We start from the raw sequence: 17,320 nt of genomic DNA, 5'->3' as shown, positions 1-17,320 counted from the left end.
AGTTAAAAATGTTTCAAATTTGGTGTCCGTCTCAGAAGAATATTTTTTTCAACTAGGCCTCATTCTGCTTTTTTTTTTTTTTTTTTTTGCCTCCTTCACCCCTAATTCACCTCTTACCCCCCAGGCCAAAACCATAACCCCATGAATGGCTGCATGACCACACACACACACATGCACACACGCAGACCGAAAAATGCGAAGAAGCTGCAGCTGAGGTAGATCAGCAGAAGGGGTGAGGAGCAATCGAGGCGGCTAATTCAACAACAGTTATCTGTGTGTGTGTGTGTGTGTGTGTGTGTGTGTGAGAGAGAGAGACTTAAGGTGCAATCTTGTGCAATCTCCTTGCCCCGGGTCACACATATGTACTTTAGCACCAACGTGCCGAATCAGCCACCCATCTCTCTGATTGATGAGCTGAGTGGCTGCATCTCGTAAAAACTCTCCGGTCTCGCTGCACACCTGGGATCCTTATGCAATCCGAGGTGAGGCGGCGTCTCGCAAGAGATAGAGAGAATAAAAACAACTTAGGAAGTTCTGTTGCCATAAATGCACATGCATATGGTTAACTGGTATTTGTGGATTCACAATAGTGATAAAAAGCGCTTTGAGCCACAATTTGAGGTAAGCAATCAAACAGATGTCCGATTCAGTTGTTAAAATAATGATGTGCTTTTCCACAGATGGTGACGAAAGCGAAGATCAGCATATACATACATCCATAGGACCGTGATAGGCATTCGCTATAGCAAGCTAAACAAAAAGTTGAAGGAGAATTCCATTTTATTGCACCTTCACTCAGCAATAACTGTGTTTACATTCTTTCATTTACTTTGTGGGAAGATCCACCATGTATCATTACTTTATATGGGACTATTTGCTGCTGTTGCCATATTTACAACAATTCACTCTAGCTTGCTGTGTGTTACTGAAAGGAGACTTTTTAAACATCTTATTTTCACTCTCAACAATCTAACTGGCATCAGAACTTGTTGGAGAAAACTCAAGCAGGTCATTTTTGCTAGGTTTTTTCAGAACCACCACCAGTAGCCGCCATATGTAGGTATGGCTTAACCCCTTAAAGAGGACCTATTATGCTTTTTCCTTTTCCTTTAGTGTGTTATATAATGTTTTGTGCATGTAAAAGGTCTGAAAAGTTACAAAGCCCAAAGTCCATGCCAAAGGGAGTTACTCTCCCCCACAGAAACACTGCTCCTGAACTGCGTGAAACGCCTCGCTAGAAGTCCCGCCTTTTCTTCTGTAACGTGATGATGTCACCAAGTAATACATTTGCATCATACCTGCCTAGTGGCTAGTTTGTCACGCCCTCAAACAAAGCTGAGCGGAGCTGGAGCGGGGTCCGAAGAGTTTGGTTCGGTTGACCAATCACAACAGATGGGGGGAGGGAGGGGGCGGGGGCAGAAGCTCAAACAGAGCGTTTCAGACAGAGGGTGAAAATAGGTGCTGCAGTGCAGCCGGTATGAAAAAAGTAAAGCATATAACCATGTTCTAGTAGAAACACAAAACACAAGTATGCACCTGAAAATGACCATAGGTCCTCTTTAACACAGAGGTATAAATGGAGCTAAACAACTTAACATCTGACACATCTGTTGGCTCTTCCAAATAAGTCTGGCTAACAAACCGGGGGTTGTTTACAACCTGTATAATTATCTGACTGTTCTTGCTCTGCCAGAATTCTTTTGTCACTGCATTTCTGGATTTAAGCAAACTACCTTGGTGAGTGCAATGTTATCACAACTGATAGAAGCAAATCCAAAACTAATAAAACAAGATCCAACTTGTACAGTAATAAACCAGAATTTTTTAATATCGGCATTACTAAGACTCTCATGTCCTCCCTTAATACAGACAGATGTTTTATTAGGCCTACCACACCTTCAGAAGTACAACAGGAAGGCCTGGCATCCGTAACAATCACCCAGTTAAATACTGCTCTTGCTGAGCATCAATCACCATTTTTGACATTAACATTATACCCCATATGTTTACATTGTGATTCCACAAATTGCATCAGAAAAAAATAGATCACTTAGAACTGAGAATAATGTATGTTTGCTCATAAGATTAATCTTCATGAAGCTTGCCTTTGGCACAGACGTTATAGAAGGTATTCTGCACTGCAGATAGCAAATACAAATGTGAGCATATACATCCCTACTCCTTGAGAGGTAAAGACACATTTTTCTACTTCACATCTACAGGAATAACTTTGCTGTAAGAATCCCCCCCACTCTTCCCCCCTTCCTCCCTCCCTTGTGTCTGTCATAGCTGCATCCATTGCTCATACACTCGTGTAATTGCAATAGACAATCAGATGGCATCTTTATAGACGCATGGTACAACTGTCATAATGTATAAGGCTGTGATGAAGCATGGCCGATAAGTCCTGTCAAAAGAGCTTACGCCGTGCTAACGCTTCCCTCACCACCACGCGGTGTTGATTGTTTCACTGAATCAGTCAGCGAGAGACGGGGAGTCCTGTTCTTAGCAGATGTCGCGGCCAATGCGCTTCCCTCTCCCTGATGTTGTTAATAAGAATTAATGAAGGGTGGTGGCGGCTGCATGGCTGTTTGTTGTTGCGTGGGTGGATTGGGGGGTTTGTCTATCTAATAGGGTTAGTAAACTCAAGGTGACAAAGGTGTTGGAAGACGATGAGGAGGTGACGTGGGTTTTCCCTCGTAAAGTGGAAACGGTGACGCCTGCTTGAGATGAATCCTGCAGCAGCATGATCCCAGTGATTCTCTTTACACTGTGTTACTGGACGCTTGAATCATCAGCTCAACAGCTCCCTTCAAGATTATTTTATTGCATTTTAATTTGAAAGTTGTCGGTAGAAGGTGACAGGAAACATTGGACGGTGACAGATGATGACATGCAACAAAGGTCCTCGGCTGAACTTAAATTCCAGCTCCATGTGTCCCCACATGGATCCCCGCGATAACAGCGATCTTGCAAGTTGATTGCATGTCACCGTGTGCGAGACTGGTTTGATAAAATCGTATTCGCAATCTGTGTCAGACTGTATGATATTAATTTCAAGGCATGCTTTATACAGCAGTGCAATGAATTGCTGTCAATCAATGCTGTGTTGTCCAATGTATTCTGCGTTTTGCGGATCGTAGCAGCAATCCCATCTTCATCATCCCGAATTTCTGATTTCTAATACACATCATGTGTATTATTATTAATTCTCTATTCCTGCCTGTTATTGCTGATTTGTTGGTTTTCTTTTGCCTCTGTAATCAATCCATCTCTGTATAATACTATTACTCTAATACTATGCTATCAAGTGCTGCAGATCTAATGGGTCTTGCTGAGGTCTGTATTATAGGAGTCAATAATAAAGACTAAAATATCAACTTTTTCAGTTCCGTTGAACCTGCAATATGGGATGCTAGTAAAACCACTAAAGTGTGATATTATTATCCAAGTTTTCACAGCTTTTTCCACCTCTGCCCTTTTATACTCTTCTCTGTGTGTGTGTGTGAGAGAGAGACTGCCACGGCTCCACGGTGAGAGATGAAGTCATCAGCAGATACTGATGATAATGTTACCTTATTGACCTTTGACTTCTCTCTCACCAGGTGGTGGGTTGGAGGTCAAAGGTGGATAGGCTGCTAGGGGGCGGGGGCACAGTTGGCAGAGTGGGTGGGTCTTGAGCGTATCGATGGAGGGCCACCCCTGTGGAGTGTTGCTCCTCTCGCTCTCAGAAGTTGGCGGGAAGGTCGCCTCTAATTGGTGCCTCTGTCCTGGTCACCTGCTGCGGCCTCACCACTGCGTCTGGCTTTGACTGCACTCAGGTTTGATTAGGGAGGGACCTGACTGTGAGACCGTACCACACCAGCATTTTGAGATTCTGCCAGCAGTCAGCACAGAGCCACACAAGAAAAGAGGTGTTTCAAAATGACCGACTAATCATCTTTGTATATTTGAGAGTTGGATTCATTTTGAAGCACTTTGAAAAATATCTTAGACAATACAATACAATACATAATACAATTAAAGAAACAGTATGTAACATTTCAGGGGATCTATTAGCAGAAATGGAATACCAGCACTTCTACATTTTACTCTTCGGCGTACCGTGTCTTTTTCTTGTGTAACGGCACTTCTCGCAAGCTACCAGTACTCTTTTCTGCCCTCTCTTTCATGTTTTTACGTTACCTGAAGGCCACCTTAATTCTCCGACACGATTGTGAAACTGCGGTAACGTGAGCTGCAGAGTGCAAAACCAGGGAACTGCTGCCCACCGTCTGACTTCCGTTGCTCCTAAAGTAGTGTTATTATGGTAGGGGTGGAACAGCGTTACCACGGTTTTGCATTCGGCGGCTCACGTTATCGCAGTCTTGGAATGGGAGGAGTGACTGGAGGGGCATTCAGTTGGTTGCAATCTGCAACCACACCACTAGATGCTGCTAAATTCTACACACTGTACCTTTAAATAATCTAAAAGGAAATTGTCAACAAAAGTCTCAACTTTTTATTTTGCGATTTAAATCCTCTAAAAACACACATTAGGTGCTGATAAGTTTTGAATCATTGGTGGAAAATGAAGTCAAAAAGTGAAATGATGAACCAGAAGCTGATTCAATTAATTGAACATCAAATCAAAAATGATTGACGATGTAAAGAAAACAAAAATAAATAATTCATCCACTTTATAATTTAGATAACACTAGTGTTCAGCTGTGACATTTTTTATCAGTTTTTTGGAGTGCAGGTCCACTTGCCATCACTTTTGTCAGTTCATTTTCTATATTTTGAGTTTTGTAAATTCTTATCTTTTTCATCTTTTTATCCTCCGTAATTCTGAACTTTTTGAAGGACATTATGGCAGTGCAAAAACGGGCGTGGCAATCTGATCGACACATGCCACTCAAAACATCAAAGTACTCCTGATTTAATGAGAATCATGTCAAATTCAACAGCATTCAAAAGAACTACCAACAAAGTGAACAAATTGATGCAAAAGTCATTTAAAGCATTTGTGTTTTATTGTGTTAAATTCTACTTAATTAACAATGGAAGAATTAAAGGTGCAGTGTGTAGGATTTGGCGGCAACTAGCGGTGAGGTTGCAGATTGCAACCAATTGAAACTTCTCCCTTGTGCCAAGCGCGTCGAAAAACTACGGTGGCCGACGTGAAATTGCAAATGGCCCTATCTAGAGTCAGTGTTTGGTTTGTCTGTACTGGGCTACTTTAGAAACATGGCGGCCAGCTCCATGAAGAGGAGACGCTCCTTATGTAGATAAAAAAAGGCTCATTCTACAAAAAAACACACAAACACAAACAATTCTTATTTTCAGGTGATATACACTAAAGGAAACATATTTATTGATATTATATTCCATTTCAATCGATCCCCCAAAATGCTACATACTGTTCCTTTAACACATTTCCCCCCCCCATGGGAACGATAAGGGATGTATCTCTCCTTTATAGATTAGTATTTTGCACACATATCCATGACAGGAAGGGTATTTTTAACCTTGCATGCTCTGTAACCATGGCATCATCACAAACACAACTTAATTTAGAATAATTTTGTCCAGCAGCAACTTCTGTGGGTCAATCTTGATTAAATACACCTCAGAAATAACTGTCCGACACGGCACATTCAAAACAGTATTCCAACCGAATGTTAACATAACCGAGAGGACAAGGGCTTCTTTAATGGTAGACCGCACCATCAAGCGCCCCAGCTAGTCACAAGGCTTTTCTCAAATGACTGCAAGCAGTTTTTATCCTTCACATCTCACCAACAACGTTTGCCGCAAACACACACAAGCGAGCTGTCTTACCGGAAATCCATTGAACTCTCATTTTCCGGCTGGTTTACGCAAAACGAATTCTTGGAGAATACTAAAAAGTACACACAGAAAAACATGCAGAGAAGTCAGGAGGTGCGTATCCCTTTGATTTTATTGGCACAGGTTGAACATCATGGTTACATCAGATCATAATAAAAACACTGAAGCAACTGAAACAAAGATATGTGGAGCCTGTTTGGATGGAGGAAATGAAACATGATTTGAACCTTAGACAGGAAAGAACAACAGAAACATTGATACAAACACAAAAGCATCCAGTATTATAAGAACTATGAACTAGAACCATGTTTCTTGTAATGGTTTGATACACCAGCAAACGCAATGAAAATTGGGACTTTCCTCGACAAGATTTATTTTCCAACTGTTCTTTTGTCTACTTATCATTAACTTCATAATGTTGATTAACACGTTCTGCCACCGCAGCCACTCCTTGGCCTGTTAAATGGTGCTAATAGCAAACATCCAGCCAGCAGCAGTAAGGCTTTCGGAGGCACGGATCATTGTTCACATGTCACAAAAAGATCCCTCGGCCTCTGGGTGCTCTTTTTCCTCTCTCTCTGTGGCCTCCCGCCCTCCCTCCCTTCGCCCTTCTCTCTCAAGCAGCCCCGTGGGAGAGCGAGGGTTGAAATGACACACAGTGGCTGACTGTCGCTCCGGGGGCCTGGGTTTCTGGCCTTGGCTGGCTGGATCTGTGTGGCAGCTGGTGAGCCCGCTGCCCTCTCTCTGGCCCGCAGCATCAACAGTGGTGGTATAGTGGGACTGATTGGAGCCTCACTCTGATCTCTGACTCTAGGGCTGACGCTCAACTGCTCGCTGCTGCCCACACGACTGGTGGCGAGGAAGTGGGACGGAGAACGGATGTAATCAGGAGCACACACAGACACACTAAACTGTCCAGTGAAATGGCTGAGAGTCGCAAGTGAAAAACATAATATCCTACGAAAAAAAACACCACAGTCCTGATGCGAGCTGAGAGAGACGACGATATTCATCAGGGCAGAGAGATGGCAGAACAATGTGGACTCTAGCAGTGACTGTGGTCATTATGGGGTTACCAAGTTGAACCAGTGACCACGTTTATTTGGACAAAACTGTTGCTGAACATGCATCGATACGGCCCAAAAGGAAGCTGCTTGTCCTAAGGACATAATGCTCTGCCAGTTAAGTAACATCTTTGAAGTCTTCTTTTAATAGGTTACTTGTAGTCGCATGTTCAAAGCTCAGATTAAACAAAAAAGTCACCATTTAACCGCCATTTATAAATAGAAACAAGCTAGCAGCACTTCTTCAACGCAACCCGTACAGCCTTCCCTTTGAAAAGAACCTTACAAACAGACTTCCACGAAAAAATACCAACAAAAACACATAAAAGACCAACGGAACTGTCTCACATCTTTGCTCCCTAGTTACTTAATAAGACTCCCAACCTTTGTTGAAGTCAACAGCCAATGGCACTGGGCAATATAATTATTAACAACACTGATTTTCTTTAAAGAGTATGAACTGAACTTGATTTTATTAGTAAGCAATCCCTTAATAGAGTTATAAACTAAAACTGTTAGGATGTAGTGGTTTTATCCTTTATTGATTTTCCTGTTTCTTAAACATATACGTAAAAAAAAAAATAAAAAAGAACAAACAGAGTTCATATATGTGACCAGGACAAAACATAAAGGCAGGAGTCATGATCTGAAAAACAGGAATAAAAATCAGGGATAGACGTGACTATGTGGAAAATGTCCTCAAATTGTGATGATGATGTGATGTGATGTGCACTCTTGGATTTTAGGAGATAATTTGCCCGGGTCCGGTCCGAAACACAGATGAGCTTGTGACGAGTCAGCCTGGGTCGGGTGGGGTCGGATCTCAGTGGTGTTTGCTGGTGTAAATTCTGTTCCTGAGCACAACTACGGGAGGAAGGGGGTGTCGGAGGCCGGGGTAGTGCTGAATATGGTTGAACCATCGCGTCGCATTCACGTACTGCTCCTTCTCCTGGACGGCCAAGTCCACCTGAGAGAGGTGAGAGAAGAGAGGTTCATCTGGTGTCCTGTCCAGTCCAGTGTTAACCAGATTACTGTTAATGCATTTTATCTTATTGGAGATTTGTCATTTGGAGATTATCCATTTCTGTCTGTAAAGCAATTTGTATGCAAAAAAAATGCAAATGAAAAGAAAGAAGCTGCAAACGATGAATGATTTAGATCAGTGGTTTCCAACCTGGGGGCCGATACATGTCTGGGGGGTCACAAGAGCCCCTTTTACATACACATGTGCTGGCTTGGCTTGACTCGGTGCGTCAGCCCAGCACGGCAGGGATTTCCATCTCCATTATAACAGGGCTACCCGCTTGAAGGTGTGTGTGTAACCATGGCTGGGACTAGTGGTCAAATGAGCGTCTCTACAACGGTGGATAAACAAACTTCATTTCTGAAATTCTTCACAATAAAAGTCCCCTGTTATTTTTGCTGCTTGTACTCTTCCTCCCTGCAGTACTACTAGTTTTATTTTAGAATAGCCGCTAACAAAGCTCTGCTAATTCGGTGATAAACACATTTAATTTCTTATAAATTTTTCACAATAAAAGTCCCCCTTTACTCTGTTATTTAAAAGCTTTAATTATGAAACAGCAAAATCAGAAAATAAAGCATATATCTAAAAGAACAATGAGGGATGCAGGAGAGAAACTAAACTTCGAAACCACAGAGATTCAGTTTGAAGCTACAATAGAGCTGAACGAAGAGGCAACGCAACATGCCTGGAGGCGGGTTGGGCACACTTTGGCCCGCCTTGAAGATGGGCACAACTTGGAACGCGCTAAAATTGGTAATGGAAACGCAAATCAGCATGGCATGGTTTGACTTGGCACGGCCAAAAGTGCCAATGCAAAAGCCCCTAATGATGATTTAAAAGGATAACACAAATGTTTCTGTTCCTTTTATTGCCGTTACACAAAATGATGTTTAATTAGTTAAATTCTGTTTTATTTTGTCTTTCAAATACTGAATAATTTTACTTTTTCAGGCCTCTAAAAAAAACTTACAATGAAACAACCTGAATCCCTAAGTCAAACTGATCCCAACTCATGTTCACACTGAAACCATAACCTGTAAGGTCACAAACTGAAAAGATATTTTCTTGAAATATACTGTAGGGCAAAGCTTATTAAAGCCGTCAAAAAATTGTTTGACAAGTTTGTGACAGACATATTTCCCTGTTATGTCACAACGCAGGTGGAAAACTACTACAAAAACGCATCAGGACGTCCTTGGAAAAAAATAAATCTTATTAGATGTGTGTCTTTTCATCATCTCATTAACTGGAATGTGGAAATTCGCCACACAGACAACCGTCCAGCCTAAAACCATTCCAGCATCAGTTTGTGTCATGTTGTTTTCCATGAATTGAACATCAGGACGGGTCTGTGGCTAAGGGTTGGGCTAGCTGACCCCTTGTCCCCGAGGTTAAAAACCACACTGATTGCAAACCAAAGTGACGCTCTTCTGCCTGGTGGCGGGGGGCAACCTTCCATCTCCGCCACAACCGCTGACATCTCTCAACATGTGATCCCTCCCTCCCTCCGTCCCACTTCCGTCTCCCCCGTTTCTGAACTCACTTTCTTTTAATACTGCGAGGCATAACAAACTTACTTGTCCCTGGTCTGAGGCTAAAGACATCACTTTGTGCCACATCACTTTATTTCTCTGAAGAGAAGTGAGAATGTGTTTATAACCCGTGTGTTCATTGCCAACTTGTTCTCGAACGCCCTTTGGCCATATGACTGGTCTAATTGTGTGTTATGTACGGTGACAAATTGCTTATTAAAGTTGTGGTTTGACTGAAGTGAGTGCTGATAGGGAGGGAAAAGGATGGATGAAGGGATGGATGGATGGAGTACATGGAAAATGGTGGTGAGAACAGTACCGAGGCGCAACAAATCAATCACATTTACCCCCTGATTGTGCAATCACACACAACTTTGGAAAACATTACGTAAGTTTTTGTCAAACGTTTAGTGTCTTTATTTTTTGGTTTCCTAGTAGTGCACCTAAATGCCAAAAATCATGTTACATAGATGACAAAAATAGATGTCAAGTGGAAAATCTATCTGTTTTTTAAGTCACAAGTTACGCAACAGCAACCCCGACCCTAAGCTAACCTCAACCAAATTTCTTTTCACCAACACTGCATCACTTGATACTCAGTCGATGTTTTCACGACACATTTACAGTTTAAGTGTAATAAGCGCTAGGAAATCTGAATGGTGTGGTGCAGAAGTGCGAGAAAAGGTAACTTACTATGAGCGGATGGATTCCATAGTACATGAAAGTGTCAGCTAAGGTGAACTGGTTGCCAGCCATGTAGACCTTGTCCTGCAGGTAGAGGTTGAGGTCCTGCAAGAATAACAATTTCACAACATAAGCAGCTATGCAAATGAGGTCAATGATGTATGCATTGTGCTATGGATTTCTATGTAAATACACTTGTCTTCACATGACAGATGAATACATTATACATTACTAGCATTACTATGAATCGCTAATGAGGCCTCTGTTAAAGGGGAACTATTATGTTCATTTTCAGGTTCATTATTATTATGTTATTTTTGGCTTCTACTAAAACATGTTTACATGTTTTAATGTTCAAAAAACACTTTACTTTTCTCCTACTGGCTGTGCTGCAGCACCTCTTTTCACCCTCTGTCTGTTTGAGCTCCTGCCCCGCCCCTCCCAAAAGCCCAGTCTGCTCTGATTGGTCAGCTTGATCGCTGTTGTGATTGGTCAACCGAACCAAACTCTTTGGACTCCGCTCCTGCTCCGCTCTAACTAGCTTTGCTCGAGGGGGTGCCAAACTAGTCGTATGCAAATGTGCTACTTGGTGACATCACCACGTTACGGAAAAAAGGCGTGACTTCAAGCAAGGCGTTTCAGGCATATATATATATATATATATAGATGACACTAAAGGAAAGGGAAAGCACAAAAGCATAATAGGTCCCCTTTAAGAGAGGTGGTGTTGGTATTGGTCATGACTTCTGCATTTCACTAAACACTGTTGTGGATTTATTATACAGACTGACTCTTATGTGCTTCGCTGAAAAACAAAGTTAAACAAAAGAAGTGAATATGCAGCTCTGTAAAGTAAGACTTTTGTCTTTCTCACAAAATTTGACTCTCTTGATGAACACTACAGACCTTAAGGGGGTATGTACGACAGCAGGTTCGTTAACCTATATATCTGTGGGTGCGTGAGTGTGGATCCTAGCTCGCGTGTGTGTCTGTGTGCTGTGCTATGTGGGTAGGAATAATATGTAACCTGAGGGGGTATAGCATCTCTCCCCATGACTGGCGACTTAGCACAGATGCTGTACAAAACAGGCTATTTGTTTACTCCGCTACCAAATGACTGCAACTCTCGCTTGCAAATCTAATGAAGCCGTCCTAAACTCGAGCATCGTGATGTGCATTTCTCAGTCTGCGTGTCTGCGTGTGCAAAGTCGTGCATGGAAGTGCTGGTCCCAGGGGAAGGGACCATCTTTAGCACTTGTACATTTGTGCGAAGGGGAAGCACACGGAGCATCTTGGGGGCAAATGGAGTTATTGTGCGGCAAGAGTGGGTGATGCCAAACAAGGCATGAAGACTGCAGACTTCCTCCCCTTTCCACAATCGGATCCTTGCTTTTCTTAGCCTACAGCCATGAAGCTGAAGCCCAGTCGAGCATCAGAGGAGAGGCAGCTCTCCTGCCACCCCCCACCCAGCACATGGAGCTCCAAACCTGGGTTCTTCTCTACCTGCCCCCGCCTAAACTGTACTCTTTATCAGCGGTACATTCAGATAAAAACAATGCTGGCAAAGTTAGTAACAGAATTTAGACGGAGAGTACTATTGTACAACAGCAGAGTTAGGGGCAAACACTTTCAGAAATTCTAAATAATATGAAAAACTGTGCAAAACTTTGTCTTTGGAATTGCCCTTTGGGTAGGTCATGTACAGGCTAGAAGAGCACAACTGTTCATTTTTACTGTATGGAACTAATAAATAACTAAGAATACTGCACATTACTATTGCAATTCATTGTATGTCTTTAGGCCTTTATCTTTCTGATGTACTTTTCTATGGCTACTGTTGACAGTTGTTGACCGCTGTCAGGAAACTCCAGAGACAATTTTCTATCGTTGCAGCCTTTCTACAGACTTGATGAAGATACAGTGACCTCACAGTGAGTTTACTGTCCAGACACAACTTTCTCGTGGCCTTCAGGCAACCATTACGGCCGGGACACACTGGACGCACGAGCAGTGCGTGACGGCTCCCTCGCTGAACTGCTGCGTCTCTCGCGCGTTTGGTGTCCGCACCGGCAGCGTTTCTGCTGCTGCGCTGCTACTGCTACTGCCCAGAGGTCGCGTTAACCGAATATTTTCCGTCATTGACTGTTTTTTTTTTTAACAATGACGGAAAGATCTGCGCTACTGGTCATCTCAGGCTGCCCGCCGGGCCTGAGATAGTACAAACAGGGAAGCAGGAGATTCAGTTAGAAGCTACAAAGTACTGAGAGCTGAGCATCTTTCTCTCTGGTCTCCTGCACGCTTGTTTGAGGGGGAGAAGGGGGGGAGTCGTCACCCGGAAACCCTGGAGATATTTGTGTTTTGGATTAGAATCACAGACTCTGCCTTTAAATAAGCCTATGTATTATAGTCATTAAAATTAAAATTAAAATGATGGGTAATAATAGAATATGACGGAATTTTTTTATACCCTGTCAAAATGACGGACGACAAGAAAGACTAACGCAACCACTGCTACTGCCACCCTTTTCTTTCTACATAGAGCTTGCCTTTCATAATGGCCATTTCATTTAATTATAAATGCCATTTATTTTTATTTTAGACAGAAAAAGGTTAAGATGCATGTGCTGATTTGTAAATAATAATAATAATAATCCATAATCAAAAGCCCTTACTCTATTAATTCATAGAGCCGTGCAAGTCACTGAACACTGTCCTGCAAATATTTCAGAATAAAAGCCTTGTGTTAACGAATGAAGGAATTCTGTCCACAGAAAAAACTAGAGGGCTTATATTTTGAAACAGAAAGTGTTGAGTTAAAAATAAATATGAACTTTTTTACATGTCTGTGACATATTCTACAGATATAGACATTGAAACTGTAGTAATGTTGCTGGTATGATTGTCAATATACGGTCAAAAGATAATTTTCTCTGTCTATATTTGCTGTGGCGGCACGTGGAAAAAATAGGCGAGACCTCGACTCTCTAGAAGAGACGCAGCTGACAAGCAGCCGAGCTGAGCCTGAGATGCGTTGCTCATGTGGGCTGTGTGGCTGCTCTAAACTGTAAACATGGAGGCCAAAATAAAAAGCAAGAGGTTTTGTGACAAACACTTACTTTGGGTCCATGAGTGTTTATTATCACATTACATGAGTGACAAGATATTCACTTCAGAAACAGGTTTGGAAAACTATGAGTTTCTTATTTGCATCCTGGGGTGAGAAAGTTTAAGAAGTCCGGCAGTTGACAGTTTTTATCCGCGGATAATTTAATGGGAGATGACTAGTGTGCTCGAGAGAAGAGTGTTAAGGACGGAGCTAAAGCGCAGCAGGACAGGACAGGGGGCCACCGGGCAGGCACCAGAACTGAGCCGCTCAGGGCGACTTCCTTCTGTAAGTGGCACCATTAAAATATTTAAGAGGCCTGTCCAGATAACACGCCGCCGCACAGCATGACTCCTCAGCCACGCCACAACAGAGTGTCACGCTGAGGAGCGTGCACACACACACACACACAAACAAACACGCAGACACTTCACGCTGACATGACAGTGCCAAGAGGCGCCTAGCGTCCAGCAGACCAGCGGCTGCCGATCCATTTCACGCTGACTGGCGTCAGGCACATTAAAGCATTTTTCTCAGTTGTGTGGGGCCATGTCACTGAAGGGCCATACATCAGTCTGTGTTCCTGTCGCTTGTGCTTTAACAAGACAAACCCACACACACACGCACAGCGGCCTAGCTGGTGGACAGAGAGAGGGAATGTGAGATGCTGTGGCGCCTCTCAAAGGTAAGGAATGACTTTTCACGATCCTAAAAAGCTTGGAATCAATCAATAAATTCTGCGACAATCATAAGTACAGATGTATTTGAGTCTACAGACGGCAAATTGGAAGAACAAGAAAATATTTCAAAGACTTCCTTGAGCTTCTCTACCTTCAGGATGGTCTTGATGTCCTCCCTCGTGCAGCCGTCCAGCTTGGTGACTCTGTACTCCAGCCACTGCTGCACCACAGCCCGGCTCTCTGCGGAGTCTCCCAGCAGCTCTGGGCGCTTGGCCTCTTTCACCAGGTGACAGGCGATAGTCATCAGACCGACCAGCGGAGGACCATTGTTATTCTGTAGCACAGGTACCTGAATGGAGACGGGAGATAGGGAGAGGGCAGTGAGATGAAGAGAGCGAGTGAATGAATGAATGAATCATTTATTTTCATGTCTGGTCATTTTTATAACCCAAAATATCTTATCTTATCTTATACAGTATCCCACAATGGAAATACAACAAATAAACAGTCAAAATATACAATCACAAGACAAATACACAAATCCAAACATGACAAGAAGGCATAAGAGTTGGAGGACTTTATCTATCGTATGTTACCTTTCTCCTCCTATCCCATGCTTTAGAAAGATATTCAGCAAATACAAAAACATTATCAAAAAAGACATTCAATTCAACAGTGTGTCTGTCCCTGTTTTTGATTTACGTCTCCTTAAAGGTCCCATATTATAAAAAAGTGAGATTTTCATGTTTTTTAATTATAAAGCAGGCTTAAGTCCTATATAAAACTGTGAAAGTATCGAAAAACACTCAATCCACAGGGAAATACACACAGCCCGTATTCAGAAACTCTGCATTTGAAACAAGCTGTCAGGATTTCTGCCCATTCGTGATGTCACAAATATACAATATTTAGACCCTTTACAAAGTTTTAAATTATAAAAATTCTGAATGTGTCCCAGTTTATTTCCTGTTGCAGTGTATGTGAATGTCATCAGCTGACAGGAAGTACACATGGACCCAAGCTGTTGCCTAGCAACGCAATTATGTTACAATTCCATCAAAATGTGCTAAAACAGAGCGTTTCAGACAGAGGGTAAATACAGGTATATTCAGATCGACAGTATGAGGAAAATAAAGGGTTTTTTGAACATTACAACATGTAAATGTGTTATAGTAGAAACACAAAATACAAGTATGAACCTGAAAATGAGCATAATATGGGACCTTTAAAGAACATGTTGCTTCAATTTCAAAAACAGCAAAGTACACCCTTGATTACATTACACATTCATGAATTAAACTGTTTGTTTAATTAAATGAGGTATGCTCAATATGGGGATACAACAACAATTGTTTGCAACATTTTAGACAAAGATAAGACTGTTTTAACTTCCAGTAAAGCAGGCTTGAAGACACATTTTTGATGTCTCCATCTCTTTAACCTATCTCCTTCCCCTTTCAGTCATCAATACTGAAGGTTCAATTAATTTCACAGTGCTATTACAGTATTTAAAGTAGACATGATGACAGCCCACTCCTCCTCTTACTGTACTTCAATGCGCATGTGCAGCACACAGCATGCTATTTCCATTATATGCTGAGTTGTGTAAATATAGGACAGCTGGCATCAACATGTTGCAGCCTGGATTTGCTCTGAGTATCAGTCTAGCCGGTGATAAAGACTGTAGACTATCAGCTGATAGCACCAGGTAGATATCCTGTTATTGTAAACACACATGTCTAGCAGGTTAGCATCATCTAGCTGCTACTGTGTGCTAAATTACAACACCTTACCAGCTTCCTATGACATTAAATAGTGGTTCAGAGCCAACACACAGAGATGTAGGTTCATGTCACCTTTCTGTCCCCCTGTGTGCTGTACTTGTTCGGCTTTTTCAGTCCTAAGTATTTCTCCAGCGATGAAAGCTCCCGTAGCGCCATGTTGCTGTGTGTCTGGAGGGGCAGTGCAGTGAGGAGCGAGTGATCTGATTGGATGAAAGTGTTAAACTCCCGCCCACTGTGGTTTGAGTGACTGGAGAGTTAGCCAATGAACGCACAGCATGCCTGTCTGTCATTACGTTGCGTCAGTCAATGAGCCGTCATCCCTAAAATAAAATAGGATAGGATAGAATAGGATCAAATAAAATAGGATATAATATAATAAAATAAAATAAAATAAAATAAAATAAAATAAAATAAAATAAAATAAAATAAAATAAAGTAAAGTAAAGTAAAATAAAATAAAATAAAATAAAGTAAAGTAAAGTAAAATAAGATAAGATAAAATAAAATAAAACAAAACAAAACAAAGTAAAATAAAATAAAATAAAATAAAATAAAGTAAAGTAAAGTAAAGTAAAATAAAATAAAATAAAATAAATAAATTAAAGTAAAGTAAAGTAAAGTAAAGTCAAATAAAGTAAAGTAAAGTAAAGTAAAATAAAGTAAAATGAAATAAAATAAAATAAAATAAAATAAAATAAAATGAAAATAAAATAAAATAAAATAAAATAAAACAAAACAAAATATAATATAATGAAACGCATAAGATAAGATAAGATAAGATAAGATAGATAAATAAATAGATAGATAGATAGATAGATAGTAACTTTATTGATCCCAAAGGAAATTCAAATTTCTAGCATCACAGTTCCATAGTGCAAAACATGTTAGTAAAAATGCAGTAAAAAAAGTTAGTAGTGCAAAGTACAAAGTACAAAAATATATACCAGATATAAAAATACAAGGAGATGAAGAAAACTGTTAAAACTGAATATAGTGCAGCTGTGATACACGACTATTAAAAAAGTTATTAAAAAAACTAAATAGTCCCGCAGTGGGGAAATTTGCAGTGTACAGCAGCAAAGGGGATAGTGCAAAAACAAGCTGCATCAGCTAACACAGTATAAAAAAAGAGCTAAACAAAGTGTAATAAAATATGAACCATTTAAATAAAAGCAAGTATAATAGGAAAAAAATAGGAGCAGTATATACAGTATTGACAATAAACAGACTATTAACAAATTGCACAAGTGGAAAATGATATTGCACAGTGAGAATGAAATGAAATTCCACTTGAAAATATTGCACAGTATGAATTACACATTAGTAGTAATAAAGTAGTAAGTAAAGTAGTAGTAAAGTAGTAAGTAAAGTATAATGATAATGATATTGCACAGTCATTATACAGTATAGTGCAGTTATTATCAGTTTTTGGTGTGTATGTGTAAGTGGTCTACTGGGAGCAGTGCTGGTTGTGGAGTCTGATAGCTGCAGGAAGGAAGGACCTGCGATAGCGTTCCTTCACACACTTTGGGTGGAGCAGCCTGTCGCTGAAGGAGCTCTTCAGTGCTGAGATGGTGTCCTGCATGGGGTGGAAGTCATTCTCCATCATGGATG

At 41.2% G+C, this 17,320-nt stretch overlaps 1 protein-coding gene across 1 annotated transcript; it reads right to left on the bottom strand.

The window, feature by feature from the left end:
• Window positions 1-5,912: 5,912 nt before the first annotated feature.
• Window positions 5,913-15,932, bottom strand: eef1e1 (eukaryotic translation elongation factor 1 epsilon 1). The gene is made up of 4 exons (XM_037757501.1): window positions 15,779-15,932; window positions 14,074-14,271; window positions 10,149-10,244; window positions 5,913-7,863 (listed from the first exon to the last, which is right to left on the bottom strand). Exons 1-4 carry the CDS (start codon window positions 15,860-15,862, stop codon window positions 7,720-7,722), a joined length of 522 nt encoding a protein of 173 aa, XP_037613429.1. The 5' UTR covers window positions 15,863-15,932; the 3' UTR covers window positions 5,913-7,719.
• Between the last annotated feature and the right edge of the window lie 1,388 nt (window positions 15,933-17,320).

This window comes from Sebastes umbrosus, chromosome 21 (genome assembly GCF_015220745.1).
Source record: "Sebastes umbrosus isolate fSebUmb1 chromosome 21, fSebUmb1.pri, whole genome shotgun sequence".
NCBI lineage: Eukaryota > Metazoa > Chordata > Actinopteri > Perciformes > Sebastidae > Sebastes > Sebastes umbrosus.
Note: the sequence above shows the minus strand (reverse complement) of the source record. Positions and strands in the feature narration are given on the sequence as shown.

Coding starts and splice junctions, on each gene's coding strand:
- eef1e1 (XM_037757501.1), bottom strand. CDS start 15,862: ATGGCGCTACGGGAGCTTTCATCGCTGGAGAAATACTTAGGACTGAAA. Junction 14,272..15,778: donor GCACACAGGGGGACAGAAAG/GTGACATGAACC, acceptor GTCTCCATTCAG/GTACCTGTGCTACAGAATAA. Junction 7,864..10,148: donor ATGGAATCCATCCGCTCATA/GTAAGTTACCTT, acceptor CACCTCTCTCAG/GTGGACTTGGCCGTCCAGGA.